At 39.6% G+C, this 19,982-nt stretch overlaps 1 protein-coding gene across 1 annotated transcript in view; it reads right to left on the bottom strand.

Moving 5' to 3' along the window:
* Positions 1-5,625: 5,625 nt before the first annotated feature.
* LOC126457628 (SPRY domain-containing protein 7) overlaps positions 5,626-19,982 on the bottom strand; it is an 84,710-nt gene continuing 70,353 nt past the window's right edge. Inside the window, exon 6 of the mRNA XM_050094099.1 lies at positions 5,626-7,574. Within this exon, the coding sequence (XP_049950056.1) occupies positions 7,477-7,574 (98 nt within the window). The 3' untranslated portion in view covers positions 5,626-7,476. The remainder of the gene's footprint in view (positions 7,575-19,982) is intronic.

The following is a 19,982-nucleotide window of genomic DNA, read 5'->3' as shown; positions in this document are numbered from 1 at the left end:
TGAGACGTTCCCTGGGGGGTCCACCGGGGGCCGAACCACACAATAACCCTGGGTTCGGTGTGGGGCAGCGGAGGGGTGAAGTGGACTGTGGTAGTTTTTGTGGGGTTGTGGACCACTGCGGTGGCGACGGAGCTTCTCCGTCGTTTGTAGGTCCCCAGTTCACATACAATCAATAAATATGGGAGAGTCAAAATGATTAAGTGTGAAAAAATTCGTAAGGTGTCAGATTAAAAAAATAAAATAAAAATAAAAACCTGTCAACTATTTACAACACAGTTGGGCAACCAGCAGCCTACGTCCGGCCCGCAATTGGGTTCAGTCTAGCCTGTGGATGGTATGGTTGCGTGAGTGCATGTGTGCGTGAGAGGCGGGGGGAAGGGGGGGGGGGAGGAAATGAGGTTGAGAGTAATGTAATGTATAATGGATTAGCTGCAACTAGCTGCTTTCATAGCCATTTACTTTTCAATGGTGACATTTGCCTGGTGTCTTATTTTCAGATGTTTACATTTGTGTGTCATTAACGTTATTTAGTAACTAACTGAAGTTTACAATTATTGTAAAACATCACAAATAAAGAAACTATATTCACGATGCGTAATAAGAAATATTTGTTTGTTTATTTATTTTGCATATCCTGGGTTTAGATAATACAAATTAATAACAAAATTCTTCCGGGCACTGGTGATTTTCTGTTACAAGGACCATAAGCTCCAGAATTCCAGTTTTGTGATTGGCTTATCAGCTGCATACAGGTTTTCTGTGCTGCAATGATCAGACAAGTTTCCGCACACCATATGATGTGGATTCTGCAGATCACCATGTTCACAGGACTCATCCTCAGTCATGAAGCCCCACTCCCTGAGGTTCACCTTGCATCATGACACTCCTGTCCTCAATCAGTTTAGTGCGTCATGCCATAAAGGCAGATGAAAGTTGGCAGCAGGATCTTCTTTGATGTTCTCCTCATCCCTTTTGGTTAATGAATTTCATCATAGCTCTTTCCAGGCACTGACGGAATTGCTAACGTTGGGCACAAGAAGCCCCTCCTCAACCTCAATCTACGTTTTTGAGGCTCATATCCAAACAGACGTATCTGGGGTCAATTTCCTGCTTTTTTCCATTTCTGTGCACGTCATGTGGCACTAAATCCACAATTTGCTAAATTTTGGTGAGAAGGATTGGTATTACACAGCCAGTCACAAAGTGTCCAGTCTCATTCAAAGCTTTATCCATTTGTTTGGCATGTGTAGAATTTTGCCAAACTAGTGCTGCGTATTCTACTGCAGAGAAGTGCACTACCATTGCAGGTGTAAAGACCTCTTTCAGCTGTGATCACCATGTGACACCAGTACGTTTATGGATAATGTAGACTTCTGAACATGAGTTGAACGTTAAAGCAATGTACGACCAAAAAAGTGGGTTTTGAGGAAAATTTTGCTAACATGGCATGTTGAAAAATGGGTGTCACTGATTTTGGCCTGGTATCACACCATGCAATCAGGTGGCCCGCGAATATAAGTAAACACATGAATTGAGTCCGCAGGTCACCAAAGGTTTCCCATGCCTGATTAATCAAATGAAACTATATGATTCCAAAAAAAAAAACAGTAATTCATTCAGAACATATAGTATCAGATTACAGCACAGTTTTCCAGTGCAGCTTATTTTACCTTATTTTATAAAACCTGACACCTAGTCACAAGAAACTTGCCTTGGTGCGGTGATATTGCCTCAATGGCTACAAGGTTACCGCTGTGCAGTACAGCTTACTGCTGTGCTCGGCTGCCTTGGCTTCGCAACCCGGTGTGGGTCTTATTGTAAGCCACATGTTGCCACAATGGTAGCTACCAGTAGATGGCAGTTAACCGAACACTCCACGGCATTTCTGCACTACTTCTCATTACTTTTGCTGAAGATTTATAATCTTTCTCAAAGACTAGGTAGCAGCACTATGTATCCTTACCTAAAAATAGCTGTTAAACGATTTCCAACTACTCCTCTTGAGCAAGATGTAATATTCTCAAGTTTTACAATGTGGGAGACTAATGTCCGTTTGACTTAAGGTGTTCGGCAAAAGCCTTCTTAGTTAACAAATGCTCACTGAACCTAGTCAAACATTCTGCCAGTCTGGCCTATACAGGATGAGTCACGAGGTTTTCCCCCAGTTGCTAGAGGTTGTTCCTAATGTTATTTGGAGCAAAAAATGTAAATACAGTAATGTGATCAGATCCATAATTAAGGAGCTACAACAGAGTTTTGAAACATTCTGAGATGTATGGATTGTTACACTTGTGTTCACAAGACACACTATCACTCTTAGGTAGACAAGTGCAGCGAGTGGTACGTTTGCATAACAACCACGTTGTTGATACTGCAGTCACTGTTTACTGTTATTGTCTCCTGTGTACAGTACACTTTGCTGAGCCATACACATTTTCATCACAGGAGTATGGAGAGATGATGAACATTTTGGGCTTCTGTGATGGTAATGCGAAAGCTGCTGTTGCCGAATATCACCGTTGGTATCCTGATCATAGGATTCCAATTGCTGAAACATTTAATGGAACATATCAAACACTGCTAGTAATTGGTACTCTTCACAGTATTGGTATTCACTCTGAAAGACATCATGACGTTCAAGAAGAGGAAAACATTCTTAATTCAGTAGAGTGCAGTCCTCATTTAAGTACTAGATACCTAGCTACCCAATTGAATGTTTCACAATCTAAGGTATGTAGGATTCTTCATGAGAATGGACTGTATCCTTTTCATGAGCAGAAAGTTCACCATTTAGACCCACATGATTGTGCGAACCAGTTGCATTTTCTGTAACTGGTTAAACGGAAATCGACAGCTCTATCGCTTCATAATGTTCAGTGATGAGGCAACCTTTAGAAGAATAGGCATGAACAACTTGCATGTCTTAGCAAACGAAAATCCCCATCCCACGGTAGTATCTCAATTACAATGTAGATTCAGTATCAATGTCTGGTGTGGCGTTTTGTGTGACCAGTTACTGGGGCCATTTATTCTGCTGGGAAATTTAAATGGTCAGATGTACGGTAACTTTTCACGAGAAGACTTACCACAGCTTCTTGAAGATGTTCCTCTGGAAACAAAGACACCACATGTAAGTCCAACATGACGGGGCACCTGCACACTTCCACCATGTGGTAACAGCTTATCTTAACCAGCAATTCCCACATCGATGGATAGGTCACAGGGGCTCTATTAACTGGCCTGCTACATTTAACACCCCCTAGATTACTGCATCTGGAGGTGGATGAAATACATCGTGTACGAGGTGAAGGTGGAAACACGAGAAGAATTGATACAACACATTTTCCATGCCGCAACGTCAATAAGGAACGAGCATGTTAAATTACTAAATGCTACTCGCGTAGTTCACTCCTGTACAAATCTCTGCCTTCATTTTTTCGGCCCTTTTCCTGAGTTTTTCAATTACCGTAGCTCCTTAATTATGGATCTGATCCCATTACTTTATTTACATTTTCTGTTCCAAATAATCTAAGGAGTACCCTGCGGAAACCGAGGGGGGGGGGGGGGGGGGAGGGGGGAAGACATGTCATTTCACAAGCACTGCATTCCAATTTATAGACACCAAATCCTGGATATTTATCACTGCGGGGGCACTCATGAATTTACAATCTTTAACATGACTGATATATATTCATCAGTTTAAGTTACAGACAGCTACATAAATTATTTAAACAACATATGAGAATAACAACAACAAAAGCCTTAAGAAAAACTAGTAGAATTAAAAGCAAAACAGTATTAGATACAAAGAATCACATTGGATGGAGACGTAATAAAAATGTGTGTTCAACCACTCGAGGCAGATAATTAAAAGTTACCTTTTAATGACAGTGTTAAAACCTTGTGTATAGCAAGCCACTCGGACTGACATCAGACTGAAAAGATTGTCAACTGACTTCACCGCTATGTGGAGAAAGCACAGTGTGCACCCCCTGTGGGGCATGAATTGCACAAAGGGTTCAAATTAAGAAAACTGTTATATTATAAATGAAAATAGCTGTAACAGGACACCAAGCTTAGTAACAAAAGTATAGATGCACAGGTAATGCTGTAAAATGAAACAGCAATTTTACACACCATTTGTCTAGTGCAGATAGCATTAAAGTGCTTAAAATGAAAAGGGAGTAAACAATGTTTCAGATCAGTGTATAGAGACTTGAGGCAAAAAATGTCAAGTAGTTGCAAATAACAGTTTAAAACCTATAAACAAATTTTGCAATTTTAGTTGTTAATTGAGAATGAGAGCATCATTAACAGACAAATACTTAAAAATTTCCAGTTCACGAAGAAAATCAAAGCTATAAGCTTTCTTTTGTTTGTGGAAGATAGTAACTTTATCAAGTCCCTTTGGTTGGTGGCCTGTGAGTAGCAAATGATCCACAGAGAATGGATTATGCACATCAGCACCCTTTCTTTCTAATAAATAAAATAAAAACATTATGAAAGTAATTGTGCTGATGTTGATAAGGGCAAATCGCTCAATGATCAACTAATTAGTAAACATCAAGTTTATTATGATTCCATGTTACCAATTTTTTACCCTGTTGGTGCAATGGTGATTTCTGGTTTAGATCATCTCACAAGAGGATATTTTAACATTGCCCTTTTGGTATGATAGAAGTTGGGGGAGGATAGTTCTAGTTCTTTTAGAGGATTTATTTTATCATATGTGATATTTTCTTTTTTACATTTTTACACTGATCAGCCAGAACATTATAACCACCTACGTAACAGCCAGTACATCGACCTTTGGCATGGATAACAGCAGCAACGCAATGTGGCAGGGAAGCAGTGGCCTTGCTGGTCATTGGATGGAGATGGCACCACATTTGCGCACACAGCTAACCTAGTTCCCGTAAATTCGGGGGGGGGGGGGGGGTGTTATAATGTTCTGGATGATCAATGTATATTTCTTTATTTTCAGCGGCTATGGACAGCACCTTCTTCCTGAAACTGGTGCTTGATGTATGTATTTGTTGGTTATTTAATGTGCGCGCTGTACGTTTTATCCAATTTATTGTGCATAACTGGACCTTCATGACATACTTTACTTGCTAAGTATCATGCTACCATCTCTAACTTTTTATTTTGCTCGTATGTGGGCACCTTAACCCATATTTGGCTTTATGTCATTTGCATGACTTCTTATGTTTTGCATGTACACATTTTCATTATTTGTTTTGCGTAGTTTTGTATTCATGTAAGTACCTATTGGCTAGTTTAGTGGGCCATCTGGTTGTCTTCTGCCACACCAGCACTGTATGTGCTTAATAGTCAGTCAGTCGTAGTCATATTGTGTTAGCACTAAACAGACCTACTGTGCCACGAACAGCTGGTGCTGTGTTTACACGTTTGTAAGTGTGGTCCTATGTTGTGCTGCTATGCCAGTGTGTGCTTTGTGCTTAAGGCGACAATTTTTTTGAGACTTTTGAAATTTTTCTGTCTTTTTCATACTCGAGGTTGTTTATTGTTGTACAAAAGTATTTCAGTTTTTTTTCTACTGCTCCACACAAGGAAATAAGGGAGAGGTACCAACTGTTAGATAAATCAAAATAAAACGAGTACTATTTCAGCAGAAAATAATAATTATTAATTAATACTGTCTCCTAATTTGTACAGTACACATCAAGAAGTAGATTGACTTTGTCATTTTGATTTTAAATACATTATTTGTATAAAAATAAGGATCAATATTGCTGTAAGGTAATAAAAATAACAAACACAAAGATAACACAGCTGATTATATAAATTGTCATAACTAAGTTACAAACAATGTACATTGTTTTTAAATAAAAATGAAATTAATAGACCATAAATAATTGGACTGATAAAGCTAGTCCATGGCTGCACATTGACAAATACAAATTAAGTTACTGTTTAAATAATACATTTACTAAGAAGCAGAGATTCACTTTTGCCTGGCTACTAATCTGTAGATAAGAGACAGCTAGTCTACTGGAATGAAGAAGCTCTGTCATAGTGTGCAAACCCAAGAATACACACGGAATAATATGTAGAAAAATACTATAATGGAATAATTCATGTGGTAAGAGAGGATGAAAGATTTGGTTTAGAAATGCTGTGTTGAAAACAAACAACATTAATAGAATGTATACACATAGAAAAATTTTTAAAAAGAGAGTAAACCTTGAAGAGCTCTATCTTTGTGTAAAGAGGAAATGAGTGAAACATAGGAGAGGGGTTTGTCACTGCAGTAGAGCTCGAAGAAACACACACATTCACAACCAGCCAAAACAACACACATTATGAAAAGCAGTGATATTCACCAACATGGTCATAGATGGAAAAAAAATTAAATGAAAGTAAAATTAAGGTAATTAAAAATAGATACATAAATTACTTTGGAAATTTGTTACCATAAAAGTGAAAGAATAATATTTCACAACAGGGATGATACGAAAAGATGTTATGTTAGAGAGAAAAGTGTATAATATCAATGTAGATAATAAACAACGTGAGAACTGAATTAAACGCTAACACTGTTTTATAGTACACAGCAGTGCGAATTGTTAGCTGAGGAACCTATTTGGAATGGCACGAGTGACGGAGGGACTGGAGGGAAAGGTGAAAAATGAAACTAACAGAACACCGCTCAAAAGGCTGCAGGATTTTAGGGGGAAAATAAATTGTGTCTTTCCTGTAAAACTGTTTCTCTAGTTAATACTGACTGCTCATCACATCCAGAAACAGTAGGCTCAGTCTTCATTCCTTAGTTATGGGGACGTCGTATTTGTTCATTGCACTCTTAAGGCTACAATGTACAGCAACATATTGTCTGTATCATGGTGACTCACTGCACTTACCTACAGAACACTATTTTGTTTAAAAACTGCTTCACTGGCTGTTTTCCTCTACTTTCTATTCACAAATTATTTTGGTTTTTTGACCATCCTGTTATTTTCTCTTGTTCTTTTGTTTCAGTTCTTTTAACTCCTTACTTACAATGATCAGCCTATTTGTTTCATATACATGGAATGATGTTATATATTTAGAAGTTCATAGACCTGGTTATCTGAAACCTTACGTTTCCATTAACATAAATTTTCCTCTTATATCTTTAATCACAATGCTTGTTTAAGCTGATTCTATTTAACTTCACGGAAGATGTATTACGTTAAGTATATCTCCCCACCCCCTGTCCCACAGACACACATTCCACACATTCTAACAGCTTTAGCTAGTTCCCATTCTTTAAATTGTTGATATTGTTTGGTAATGCAGTGGGCATTTCAAGAGATTCTCGTATCTGTGAAAAACTTAAGCTTGAATCATGTTCTCCACTTTATTAAAGTTCTCTAAACTCAATGAAGTCTTATTTGCTGTGTAAAAATAATGAATAAAGGTATCAGTGCTTCATGGCCACTTCTGAAGACCACCACTGGCACCAGAAGTGCTCTAAAGTAAGGACTGCTCCAACATAATTTTTTCAAAACCTTGAGGCGGCGGATAATTGAAGTTGTCCAACACAATGTCTAAAATGGCACCATCGTCAACTGAAAAACGACAAAATATTAATTTTAATGCACTATAATTCTAATGTCAGACAAACAGAGAAACAACTCATGCAGACTATCAAATTATCTTATATACAACCATAATGAATGTAATTTTAAAAAGTAACAACTTTTCATTTTAAGAGAGTCCCTAATTACTTCAGCATCTGGCAATCTTATCTCAAATTATTAAATACATTGAGGAAGATTATCTTGATTCACCCAGCGAAATGTGGGGAAAAAAGGACGGGAGGGAGAAGAGGACATACTACACTGTGTACAAGACTACGTAACACAAATCATTCTTTAAAGAGGATATATATTTTTAACTTTTACCAGATTGCTATAATACCTTAGCTGTTTGATATTTCTTAGCCTGCTGACTGTAACTTGGCACAAACATCTCAAATTTCGGAAAATGAAAAGTTATTAAAGACTCAAATGCAAAAGTTAGTGCCTATGGAACTAATAGTTTTGCACCATCAGGTTGTTCATTTGAAAGACAGAATAAGAAAGGCACTGAAAAGACATAGGATGGATATAATAAAAATTCATGAGAGTGACACCAAAAAGAGTAATTTTTTTGTACAAGGGGGTTGCAAAACTTTAAAGACATTACCAAAGTAAACGATGGATCTCTCATACTCTTACTACTTTTTTATATAGGAAAGAAATGCTTGAAAAGTTAAATTTTGTTAATTAAAGCTGTAACTTAAAGTAAAAGTTTATTAAAACAAAGAACAAATAAATGCATGACTGACTACCGTTCAAGCACATGAGCACATAGTTACATAAAATTAAGTTATGTCTTAAAATAATGTTTTGTGAAATTAAGGTTATCTGGACGAAAGACACTAAATCTTTTCTAGAAATAAATATAGCTTGTTAACATCTAACACAAAAAATGAGTAGTTAGCCATTCAAACATTAATCTGCTCCCTAACATCTTAGCGAGAAATTCTGAGTCTTCACAAAATTTTAAAACTTATGCTACACTCATACAATTGTCACTGAAGACAGGGAACATGTCTGTGATCAGACCTTTAATCTTTCTCTCACCAGGAGGCTCTACATGAGGCAGCAGGGTTGGTTGGTGGTTAAAGGACTAAACAGTGAGGTCATAAATCCCTCCGTCAAAAGGTAGTTCAGTTGGAGTTAGTGACATTCACCAGAAATTTGAATTATGAAAGTCCGCAGGAGTAGTAAAAACGAAACACTGAAAGCAGTATCAAAGCTAGACCTGAGGAAGAATTTAAGTAGAAAAAGAATTGGGACAGGCCAGTACATAACTCAGAGCAGACAAGGTGTCTTCCATGGCTCATCTGTTGACACACACACACACACACACACACACACACACACACACACACACTACCTGCATCCAACCCCCCACCCCCTAGGGTGACGCTGAGGTTCTAGCAGAGGACCTTGAGGCACATTCCAACTGGAAAAAATGGCAATCCCTCCTGATAGCAGGCATCAGGAGACAGTGCACCTGCATGCAAAAAGAACTTGGTAAGTTGAATGATTAGGAAACTGTCTGAAGGCAATTGCATAAGTAAGCAACAGTTGGTACTGTTGCAACCGAAGAGAAAAGATCCTCACTCCAACAAGGGGACTGTCTATGGAACTTGCCCAGAAGGCAACAGTGCCCAATCTTACTCAACAATGATGGACTGGGCCCAACACTGTCAAAGCTGTACACAGCTGTAGGCCACAATCTTTGCAACCACAGTCCAATCGGGATGAGACCAGAGCTCAGTAAATATGGGGGAGAGAAGCAGGATCAACATCCCAAAAGGTGTGGGCAATAAACAGAACGTTGAGCTTTCACACTGTGACAGTCTTTAGTAGACAAAAATGTGTCAACATTGTCAGCTTTCTATCAAAGAGATGGCCCAAAAATCTGGCCTGTGCAACAATGTCAAAGTGCTGGGTAGCCAGATAGGGATCTGGTCAAAATGGATTGTGGTACAGCAACAGAAATGCATAGACATGTTTTCGCAGAGGAGAATTGGAAGCAAGGGGAAGGGGTAGAAGCAGAGGCCCTGTGGATGGTATTCAGTCCAGACTATAGACTGGTGTCTATACAAAAAGTGAAAAGCCTTGACACACAGTGTGGGGATGAGCAGTGATCTGACTGAGGCCACTAACCCATTGATGCCGATGAGGACGAGAGTAACATGCAACACAAGAGTCCCACAGTATGTTGTTCTCTTGGACCCATGGGGATATGATGAATGTACCAATTCTAATGGGAAGCAACCAATGGGGGCAAAAACTTGTAAAACTGTTAGGTTACCTTGAAAGCCCCAGTCATAGAGTAAGTAAAATGTGGTGGCACCAAGCAGTGTTGTATGCCTTGTGTAGGTCAAAAATACTGCAATGAAGTGTTGCATTTAGAAAAATGCCTGTTGGATCGCTTATTCCGACCTAACCAGATAGTCAATTTAGATCATCCCTCCCAGAAACAACAGCAATTGGTGGGGGGGGGGGGGGGGGGAGACAAAAGATGTCATATTTGAGAACCTAACATAATAGTCGGCCTACCATCTTTTACAGCAGGTTGCAGAGCAAAATGTTGAGGCTAACTGGTCAGTAACTGTGAATGGATGTGGGGTTTTAGACTGGTCTAAGGAGTGTGAACACCCTCTAGCCACATAGAGTTGAAGACCCTGAGTAGATGAAATCTCTGAGTAATTGTCAGATACTGAATCAAATCTGAGCCTTGGGCAGTACTGTGTGATCAGTCAAGAGCCTGAAGCATTTACCAATCAGTGAAATGTTCATTATATAATCTGGAGTTGCTGGGGGAGGTGTGAAGAATGGGAAGACGTCTTCAACTTGCCTTTCATGCATTCGAAAGATGATCAGATAGGAAGAGGTGCCAATGTTGTCACAAAGTGGGCCGCAAGATGTTCAGCAAAGATCAGCATCAGTACAAATACCACCATGAAGGGACAGACCTGGGACAGTCGATTCTTGGCAGCCCAGAACACTACAGAACCTGGCAGACACCTGGATGAAGATGTGTATGTTTTAAGCTTTCCTTCTTACTGCATTTCATTAGCCAGCCTTGGAGCAAAGCCACTGACAAGTTATGAGGGTGGTTTGTGAAGGATATCTCTTGAGATATTGCAGGGACCTTTGAAAATTCTGAATAGCTGTTGCAATGTCTTTGGTCCATCATGGCACTGGCTGGTAGTTAAATCATCATCATCATCATCATCATCATCATCATCATCATCATCGACAGTTTCCAGCCTCTGGCAGGGTATGTATGGAACATAGGCCTCTCCATCGTCTTCTGTCTTGCCACCATCTCTCCATCTTTACCTTGGTCCAGTCTTCTCCTTTCTTCTGGATGCATTCCTCTACTCCTTTCAGCCATCTGTCTCTCGGCCTTCCTCTTGGTCTCTCTTCTTCCAGTTTCATCTTGTGTATCCTTCTGGGTATCCTCTTCTCCTCCATTCTCAGCCTTTATTTATCTATCTCCTCCTGTAATGGTTCCACCTCCATTAACTCTCTGATCCTCTCATTTCTTAACCTGTCTATCTCTGTCACTCCAATACTGTTTCTCAGGAATTTCATCTCACTAGCTTGTACTTTGCTTTCCTCTCTTCCTTTCATAACCCAAGTTTCTGATGCATATGTCAGGATTGAGACATATGACCGGTATATAACCTTTTTACTGATTTGGGGTACATACTTGCTCCATATCAGGCTTCTGACACTCTTCCAAAATGCTTCTGCTTTTCTCCCCCGCTCGTTTATTTCTCTGCCGTTTTTTCCATCTTCCTGTATCAGGCTTCCTAGGTACTTGAAACTCTCCACTCCCCTCAATCGTTCCTCTCCAACTGATATTCCAGTTGTTCCTCTCTCCTCCTTTCTTCTTGTTATAATCATCTCACTCTTACTTATACTAAATTTCATCCCATATTCTTGCACTGTTTATTCCCATACATCCAACTGCTCTTGTGCTACTTCCTCCTTATTCCCCCAAATCATCAGCTCATCTGCAAACACCATAGCTTTCATCTTCCTTTCACCAATTACTTGTGCTACTGTAGTCATTATTTCATCCATCACTCCAATGACGAGTAATGGTGAAAGTGTACTTCCCTGCCTCAAGCCATTCTTCTGTTCAATCCAAGCTGATATCTCTCCTCCCACTTTCACACAGCTCATACTTCAATGGTAAATTTTCCTTATCCTCCAAATAATGTCTAGCTGCTCCTCTGTTCTCCAGGGCTTTCCAAACTTTGCTTCTACGTACACTATCCTATGCTTTTTCCATGTCCAGGAAGGCCATTAGTAGATCTATTCCACATTCATAGTGCTGTTCCTGCAGTTGTCTTACAGCAAAAATTAGATTCACCGTAGACCTTCCTGTTCTGAAGCAATGTTGCTCTTCTCTCATTCTTCCTTCTAATTTTGTCCAAATTCGTGCTTCCATAATTCTCAAAAATCTTTGCACAATGACTCATCAATGTTATCCCCCAATAATTCTTGCACTGTTTTCTATTTCCCTTCTTAAAGACTGGGGCAATTATTCCCTTCTTCCAGCCTTCTGGGATCATCTTCTGTCTCCACAGAATTGTCATTACTTGATACAGCCATTGTATCCGAACCTCTCCTGCTGCTCTCACCATCTCTACACTTAGCTCATCCAGATCTGGTGACTTCCCTCCCTTCATCTTTTCCAATGCCTCTTCCACTTCTCCCAATGTAAGGTCATTTTCTATTTGCTGTGCCTACTTTTTTTTACTCCTCAGCTTGTTCCTCCTCATCCAGGTCCCCATTCAGGTTTCAGGAGTTCTTCAAAATCCTCCTTCCCCATATTCTTGAGTTCCTCCTTATTCTCTACATCTTGTCCACTTGTGTTCACCATTCGAGCATAATCTGTCATACCGTTCTTCCTCTTACATTTAATCATTCCATATAACACCTTTTTTAACCTCCACAATCCTCCTCCATCATTCTGGTCCACTGTTCCATCCACTTTCTTCTTTCCTCCGCCAGCACTTTTTGCTTCTTTCTTTCTTGTCTGATACTCTTCCCTTGTCCCTACTGCTCTCTTCTGGAACTGTACCCTAAAGGCTGTATTATTCTTTTGTACTATATCCTTTGTTTTATCATTCCACCAGGGTGTTTCTTTCCATCTCTTTCTGTTGCTTGTCCTCCCACATACTGCTTCTGCCACCCTTACTAATGTTCCCTTGAATCTACCCCATTCCTCTTCTACCATTTTTGGTTCATCCTTTGGAATGCATTCCTTTACTACTTGTAGGTACTCTAGCCTGCTTTCTTCCTGTAATCCAACTTCCATAACCTTATACGTCTTTCCTGGTTTTCTGTGCCTTTATTATCCTTAGTCCCTCTCAGGTTCATTACCAGCAAACAGTGGTCACTATCCAAGGCCTCTGAAGGTAATACCTTAATGTCAATGATGTTCCAATACATCTCACTATCATAAAGGAAGTAGTCAACTATCGACTTTCTCTTTAAGTCTTGACTGTACCAGGTAATTTTGTGGCTCTCACTTTTCCTGAACCAAAGTTCCCAACCAGCAAGACATTCCTTTGACAGAACTCCAATAGTCTTTCACCTTCCTCATTTGGCAGCCCCAACCCTCTGGTCTAAGCACACTTTCACATCCTTGTCTTTCTCTTTCAACGTGTGTGTTTAAATCCCCCATTACTATCATATTCTTCCTTCCCATCTGCTTCTGCATTTCTTCTTCAAACTCTTGTTTCCCCTCAGAAGTGCAACCCACCTGCAGTGCAGTGAAGTGTGCCTGTAGAAAACAGGACAATAGTTCCAGTGGCCAAGGTGATTGTGGCTGAGAGGTTTCCACCAACCTTACCAATGCAAGCTGAAAGGAAGTGGAGGTATAAAATTGTCAGCTGGCTCTTAGAAGAGCCCGACATGGTAGCTGGGGTGAATAGATCTTAAGGTAGATAGCCAAAATAGTGCCATGGGCAGCACAGAAGTGGGCAGCAGTACAGTCACTGAGAAGGGACAGATCAAGATTGGTAAGGAACTAGTCAATCAATAAGTCTTTACCATCCAAATTGGTACTTTGCCACAGGAGCTGGTGCACACTTAAATTTCCAAGAAGGAGAAAAAAGAGGAAAAGGGGGGGGGGGGGGTGAGTTGTTGTATGAAGGTGAAGGTGGTCACAGCCTCAGGAAAGTAAGTGCCCAGCCTGGAAGTAAATAAACATCACAAGCAGTGATCACTGGATCAAAGGCACATGAAGCAAATGAATTGTGTAGATCTTCACCAAAGTGTTGAAATTACTCAGGTGATCATCCCATGTAGAACAGAGATTTTAGTGATTATGAATAAACTGAAGAGAATTTTCGAGGTGCTGTAACCTCAAGCATTTTCATCTTCTCTGCAACAGTCCTTCAAAAACATGTTACCAAAAGCAACGTGTCAATTCACTCACTAGAGTGACACAAATATATGTACATGCAGCTGTACCTGCAAAGGGAAAGCTTACTATAAACCTTACAGTGCTCTGAAGTCAACTAATCTTGTAAACAAAAATATTCAGTACCAAAAAGCTAAACAGTCAGTATCCATGTCCATACAAACTACACTACCCACAGCTAAAGAGAAAAGTTCACAGGAAAGAGTATTAAACCCATTGGATTGTCCAGAATTGTCACTTTCTAATGGAGGTAATGTTGTGGCCACTGACGTCCTCATGGAAGAATCAAATAGTTCAATGACTTTTTTACCCCTATTGCTGCTTCATAACAGTGCAGGTTGTGGGAAAGGGGGAAAATGTAAACACTCAATAATCAATGGCTCCCCATAATTCAGTGGAATGTGAATGGATTCTGGAAGGACATGAATGATTTCAGAACTCATAAGGAGAAGCTCAAACTATTAGTGCAGTAAAAACCACTGTGCACGTGTCTTCAGAAGACACACATGGAAACTCCTGATACCCTTGTGTTACAATGTACTCTCTCCAAAAGAAAGATGATTGTCACAGTGACAGGACTGCAGGTGGAGTGATGGTATTTGTTAGTAACACAGGCCAGGCCAGCCTCACCTCTCATCACCAGCTTGCAGGCAGCAGCTGTTTTCATTCATGTATCATTGCAAATCACAGTACGCAAAGTGTTTTCTCCACCTCATGACCCACTTGGTAAAGAGACTCGCACCTAATTATGCGCACCATACACATTACAATTCCAGCACTACCTGTCCCAGGGATAGAGCTCTCAAGAGGCTAATTGTACCAGAAGAGATCTCTCATCTGAACAGAGGCCAACTGATGTACTGTAGCTCAGCCACAGGTTTGTCATCGGCCATTGACCTACCATCTGTCCACTGACCTCACGGATTTTACAGCATCGGAAGTGGATACAGATCCATATTAAAGCAACCACTTCGGTCTTTTGTACTCTTCACCAGCAGGAAAGAGCTCAAAAGAAACCCACTAAATGGGTTCTACACATTCAGTTAGCTAGGTTTGAATGGAAAGAAAATGCCTACAACTTTATGGTTAATTTTAAAACTGTGGTCCACTGTGCACATGAGACACCCAGACCAAATATCTCTGAACACTTTGAGGGGTGCTCTGTTCCTTGAAGGAACAATAAATGATGCACTACCATCAGCGACTGGTGAGTGGCACTGAAGGTTCAAAATCTAGCACCCTTTTGGATTACAGGAGAAAACCATGTCAAACAGTAGAAAAGCACTGTACCAAGAGCTTACTGAAATCCATCATTCATTCAACATAAGCCACAAGAGTATAATAATCAATTGAGAGTGTCTCTAATGCCCCCACTGACACTCACCTTTGCCGTAATGAATAATATGATTATTTTGACTTCTGCAGTTGACATAGCATGCTTAATGGCCAATTCCTCCTGCAACAAAACTTACACAGATCCCACATTTCTACACCAGAAAGAAGCTGCAGGAAGGGTACAGCTGGACTTCAGACAACCCTTTTCAGTGAGAGAATTGGGAAAAACATTCTCAGGTACTAAGGATACTGGCTTAGTGGCACACGCTATAACATGTAATGTGTTAGCTATATAAAGGATCAGAAGAAATTCCTTTAATCTTTAACTACAAATGGTCACAGGGTCTAGCCAGATTCATGGAGGTGATCTCTTATGATACCTCTCCTGAAACCAGGGACGAATAGTACCTCTACATGCAATTGTGTAGGAAACACTCTTGAGCAGATTGTAGACTAACATCTAGTGTTGATATCGAGAGAAAGAAACCCATTTAATTGAGGGTTCAGGAAGTATTATTCTAGATAACCTGGCAAACCTGGTTCTACACAAAGATTTTCTATGAAGACAGCACAGATGACACACAGCAGATTACTATGCTTATGATGATTTACTGTTTTTGTACTAGTCTTCCATCCACAACTCAGTTACAGTTCACACTTCACAGACTGGAGGATTGAGCACAAAACACAGACTTTAAATTTTCAACAGGTAAAATGGGGTGTATACATCTCAATCATGTCCATTGTAATTTTAATAGCACCATTCTCAATCTTAATCAGTCAGTTTGGTTTTTAGTGCCATTTGATCAGTTGTTCACTTGGCTTCCACACTTCAGGAAGTGTGAAGTGAAAGCACTTAAAAGTTTTAGGCATTTTAAAGCATCTCAGTGGAAGGCCTGGGTACACCCAAGTCCTATGTACAAAAATTTTATGAAGCATTTGTCCAATTTGATACTATGGAAAGTCTACACCTACATCAATACTCTGCAAACCACATTTAAGTGTCTGGCAGACGGTTTGTCGAACCACCTTCACACTAGTTGTCTATTATTCCAATCTCATACAGCACACAGAAAAAATGAACACCTGTGTCTTTCTGTACGAGCTCTGATTTCCCTTATTTTATTACGGTGATCGTTTCTTCCTATATAGGTCAGCATCAACAAAATATTTTTGCATTTGGAGGAGAAAGTTGGTGATTGAAATTTCGTGAGAAGATTCCAATGCAACGAGAAATGCCTTTGTTTTAATGTTGTCCATGACATTCCCCTATTTTTCACTAATACAAAATCTGCTGCCAGTCTTTGAACCTTCTCAATGTACCCCGTCAATCCTATCTGGTAAGGATCTCAAACCATGCAGCAGTAGTCTAAAAGAGAATAGACAAGTGTAGTGTCGGCAGTCTCCTCATTAGATTTATTACATTTTCTAAGTGCCCTCCCAATAAAACACAATCTTTCGTTAGCCTTTCCCACAACATTTTCTGTGTGTTCCTTCCAATTTAAATTGTTCATAATTGTAATTCCTACGTATTTAGTTGAATTTACAGCCTTTAGACTTGATTGTTTTATCGTGTAATCTAAGTTTAACGGACTCCTTTTAGCACTCATGTGCATGACTTCACACTTTGTTATTTAGAGTCAATTGCCAATTTTTGCACCATATAAACATCTTTTCTAAATCATTTTGCAATTTGTTTTGATCTTCTGATTACTTAAATAGTTGATAAATGACAGCATCATCTGCAGACAACCTAAGATGGCTGCTCAGATTGTCTCCCAAATCATTTATATAGATAAGGAACAGCAAAGGGCTTATACCATTACCTTTGGGAATGCCAGAAATCACTTCCGGTTTAGTTGAGGACTCTGCCTATTACTACAAACTGTGACATCCCTGACAGGAATTAACAAATCCAGTAACATAACAGACGATATTCCATAAGCACGCAGTTTCACTACAAACTGTTTGTGTGGTACAGTGTCATAAGCCTTCTGGAAATTCAGAAATATGGAATCAATCTGAGATCCCGCATCAATAGCACTAAACACTAATGTGGGTAACGAGCTAGTTGGGTTTCACAAGAACGATGTTACGTAATTCCTTGTTGACTGTGTGTCAATAGACCATTTTCTTTGAGATAATTCATAGTGTTTGAACACAATATAATTAAAAAATCCTGCTGCATATTGACATTAATTATATTGACCTATAATTTAGTAGATTACTCCTAGCGCCTTTCTTGAATGCTTGTGTGACCTATGCAACTTTCCAGTCTTTGGGTACGTATCTTTTGTTGAGTGAACAGTTGTATATGATTGTTAAATACGGAGCTATTGTATCAGCATACTCTGAAAGGAAAATAACTTTCATATAATCTGGAGCAGAAGACTTGCTTTTTAAGTGATTTAAGTTGCTTCACAACTCTGATATCTACTATGTTACTCATGTTGGCAGCTGTTCTCGATTTGAATCCTGGAATATTTATTTCGTCGTCTTTGGTGAAGGAATTTTGGAATACTGTGTTTAGCAACACTGCTTTGGTAGCACTGTCTTTCCATTGCAGTCGTGCAGAGAAAGCACTGATTGTGTCGTGTTGCTAGCATACTTCACATACTACCAGAATATCTTTGGATTTTCTGCTAGGTTTGGAGACTATAAGCATCTTGTATTGACTGTGAATTTTGGAGATTTTGCATCCATTTGAATTTGGCATGTTTCTTTCATTGTTTCTGCAACAGTATTCTGACCCGTTTTGGGCACCAAGGAGGACCAGCTCAGTTGTCTGTTAATTTATTTGGTATAAATCTCTCAAATTCTGCCAATAGTATTTCTTTGATTTCAAGAATATCTGGTCTACACTTATATTACTAATTTGGAAGAAGTGGAGATTGTCTCTCAGGAAGGCATCAAGTTAATTTTTATCTTACTTTTTGAATAGGTGTATTTTTTGTTTATTTTTGGAGGATTTGGCACTTACGATATTCAATCTGGCTACAACAACCCTGTGGTCACTAATCCCTGTATCTGTTTTGATGCTCGTTATTAGCTCAGGATTATTTGTTGCTAAGAGGTCAAGTGTGTTTTCACAATTTTTTACTATTCATGTGGGCTCATGAACTAACTGCTCAAAATAATTTTCAGAGAATGCGTTTCGCACAATTTCAGATAATGTTTTATACATACCTCTGGAATTAAACATATATTTTTGCCAACATATCAAGGGTAAATTAAAGTCACCACCAACTGTAATTGTGTGAGACGGGTACATGTTTAAAATCAAACTCCTGTTTTCTTTGAACTGTTCAGCAATTGTGTCATCAGTATTCGGATGTTGGTAAAAGGATCCAATTATTATTTTATTCCGGTTGTCAAGAATGACCTCTGTCCTTACTATCTCACAGGAACTATCTACTTAAATTTTGTGACAAGCTAAACTATTACTAATGGCAACAAACATGCCACCACCAACAGTGTTCAGCCTGTCCCTTTGGAACACTGTTAGGTTATTCGCAAAAATTTTGGCTTATCTCTGGCTTTAGCCAGCTTTCAGTGCCGATAACTATTTTAGTACGAGTGCTGATTCAGACCATACACTTGGCTCTGTAACAGAGGTCCACAACTAGTCCTGTTGACTATGCTGCAAATGGTCAGTTCTGCTATCATCTCCCAAGCAAGACTAGCAGCCTTTACTACTTCTGTTAGCCACTCGAAACCAGAGAGAATCTCTTCCGATATAAAGTGACACATCATTGGTAATGGCGTGAGACGCCACCTGCAGTCAGCTAAACTCTGTGCTCTTCATGGCATTTGGAAGGACCCATTCCACATCTGGAATAGTTCCACCCAGTATGCATACGGAGTGCACATTGGCTTTCTTCTTATCCTTGGTAGCCATGACCGTAACGGGGCCCATAACGAGCCTATCATTTGTGCTCTCAACTACCAATAATACCACTCTTTGTGACTGCCCAGATCTTGCAGGCTGAGAGTCCTGGAGGAAATAACAAAATATTGTGGATTGCTACTCACCATACAGAGCAGGCTTTGAGTCGCAGACACACAGAGTACTAAATGTTTACGCTTTCAGCCAAAAGGCCTTTGTGGGAAATAAAAAGCACACACACATTCACACAAGCACAACTCTCACACAGATGGCCACTGTGGCCTAATGTGTGTCAGTTGCACTTCCTATTTCTGAAGACAACCTTTGGCTGAAAGTTCAAATGTTTAGTAGTCTACAACTCAACACCCCTTCTACATGGTGAGTAGCACTATCCTTTTCAGAATATTGTTATCTTTCCAATTTCTATAGATGATGGGTGTACCATTTATGGTTCATCCTGAATATCATATTTAAGGATATTGGACACAATACACCATGCAGCCATCCAAATGGCAACAGCAGCTTAGATAACTGTGCCAAAGTTAGTAAGGAAGCACTAAATATCAGACAGCAATTCCTGACCTATAACACGCTTCTAAATCTAAGTCAGTCAAAAAGTTTCCTGAGACCACTGAAATTGCTCACCCTCTAACAGACAGATTATTTCTGCACTGTAAACAAACAAAAAAAAACCATTTGGGATCTGGGCACAACACTTTGTAACAGACAACTGCAATTATAGCACGTA

This window comes from Schistocerca serialis, chromosome 2, assembly GCF_023864345.2.
Source record: "Schistocerca serialis cubense isolate TAMUIC-IGC-003099 chromosome 2, iqSchSeri2.2, whole genome shotgun sequence".
Taxonomy (NCBI): Eukaryota; Metazoa; Arthropoda; class Insecta; order Orthoptera; family Acrididae; genus Schistocerca; species Schistocerca serialis.
Note: the sequence above shows the minus strand (reverse complement) of the source record. Positions and strands in the feature narration are given on the sequence as shown.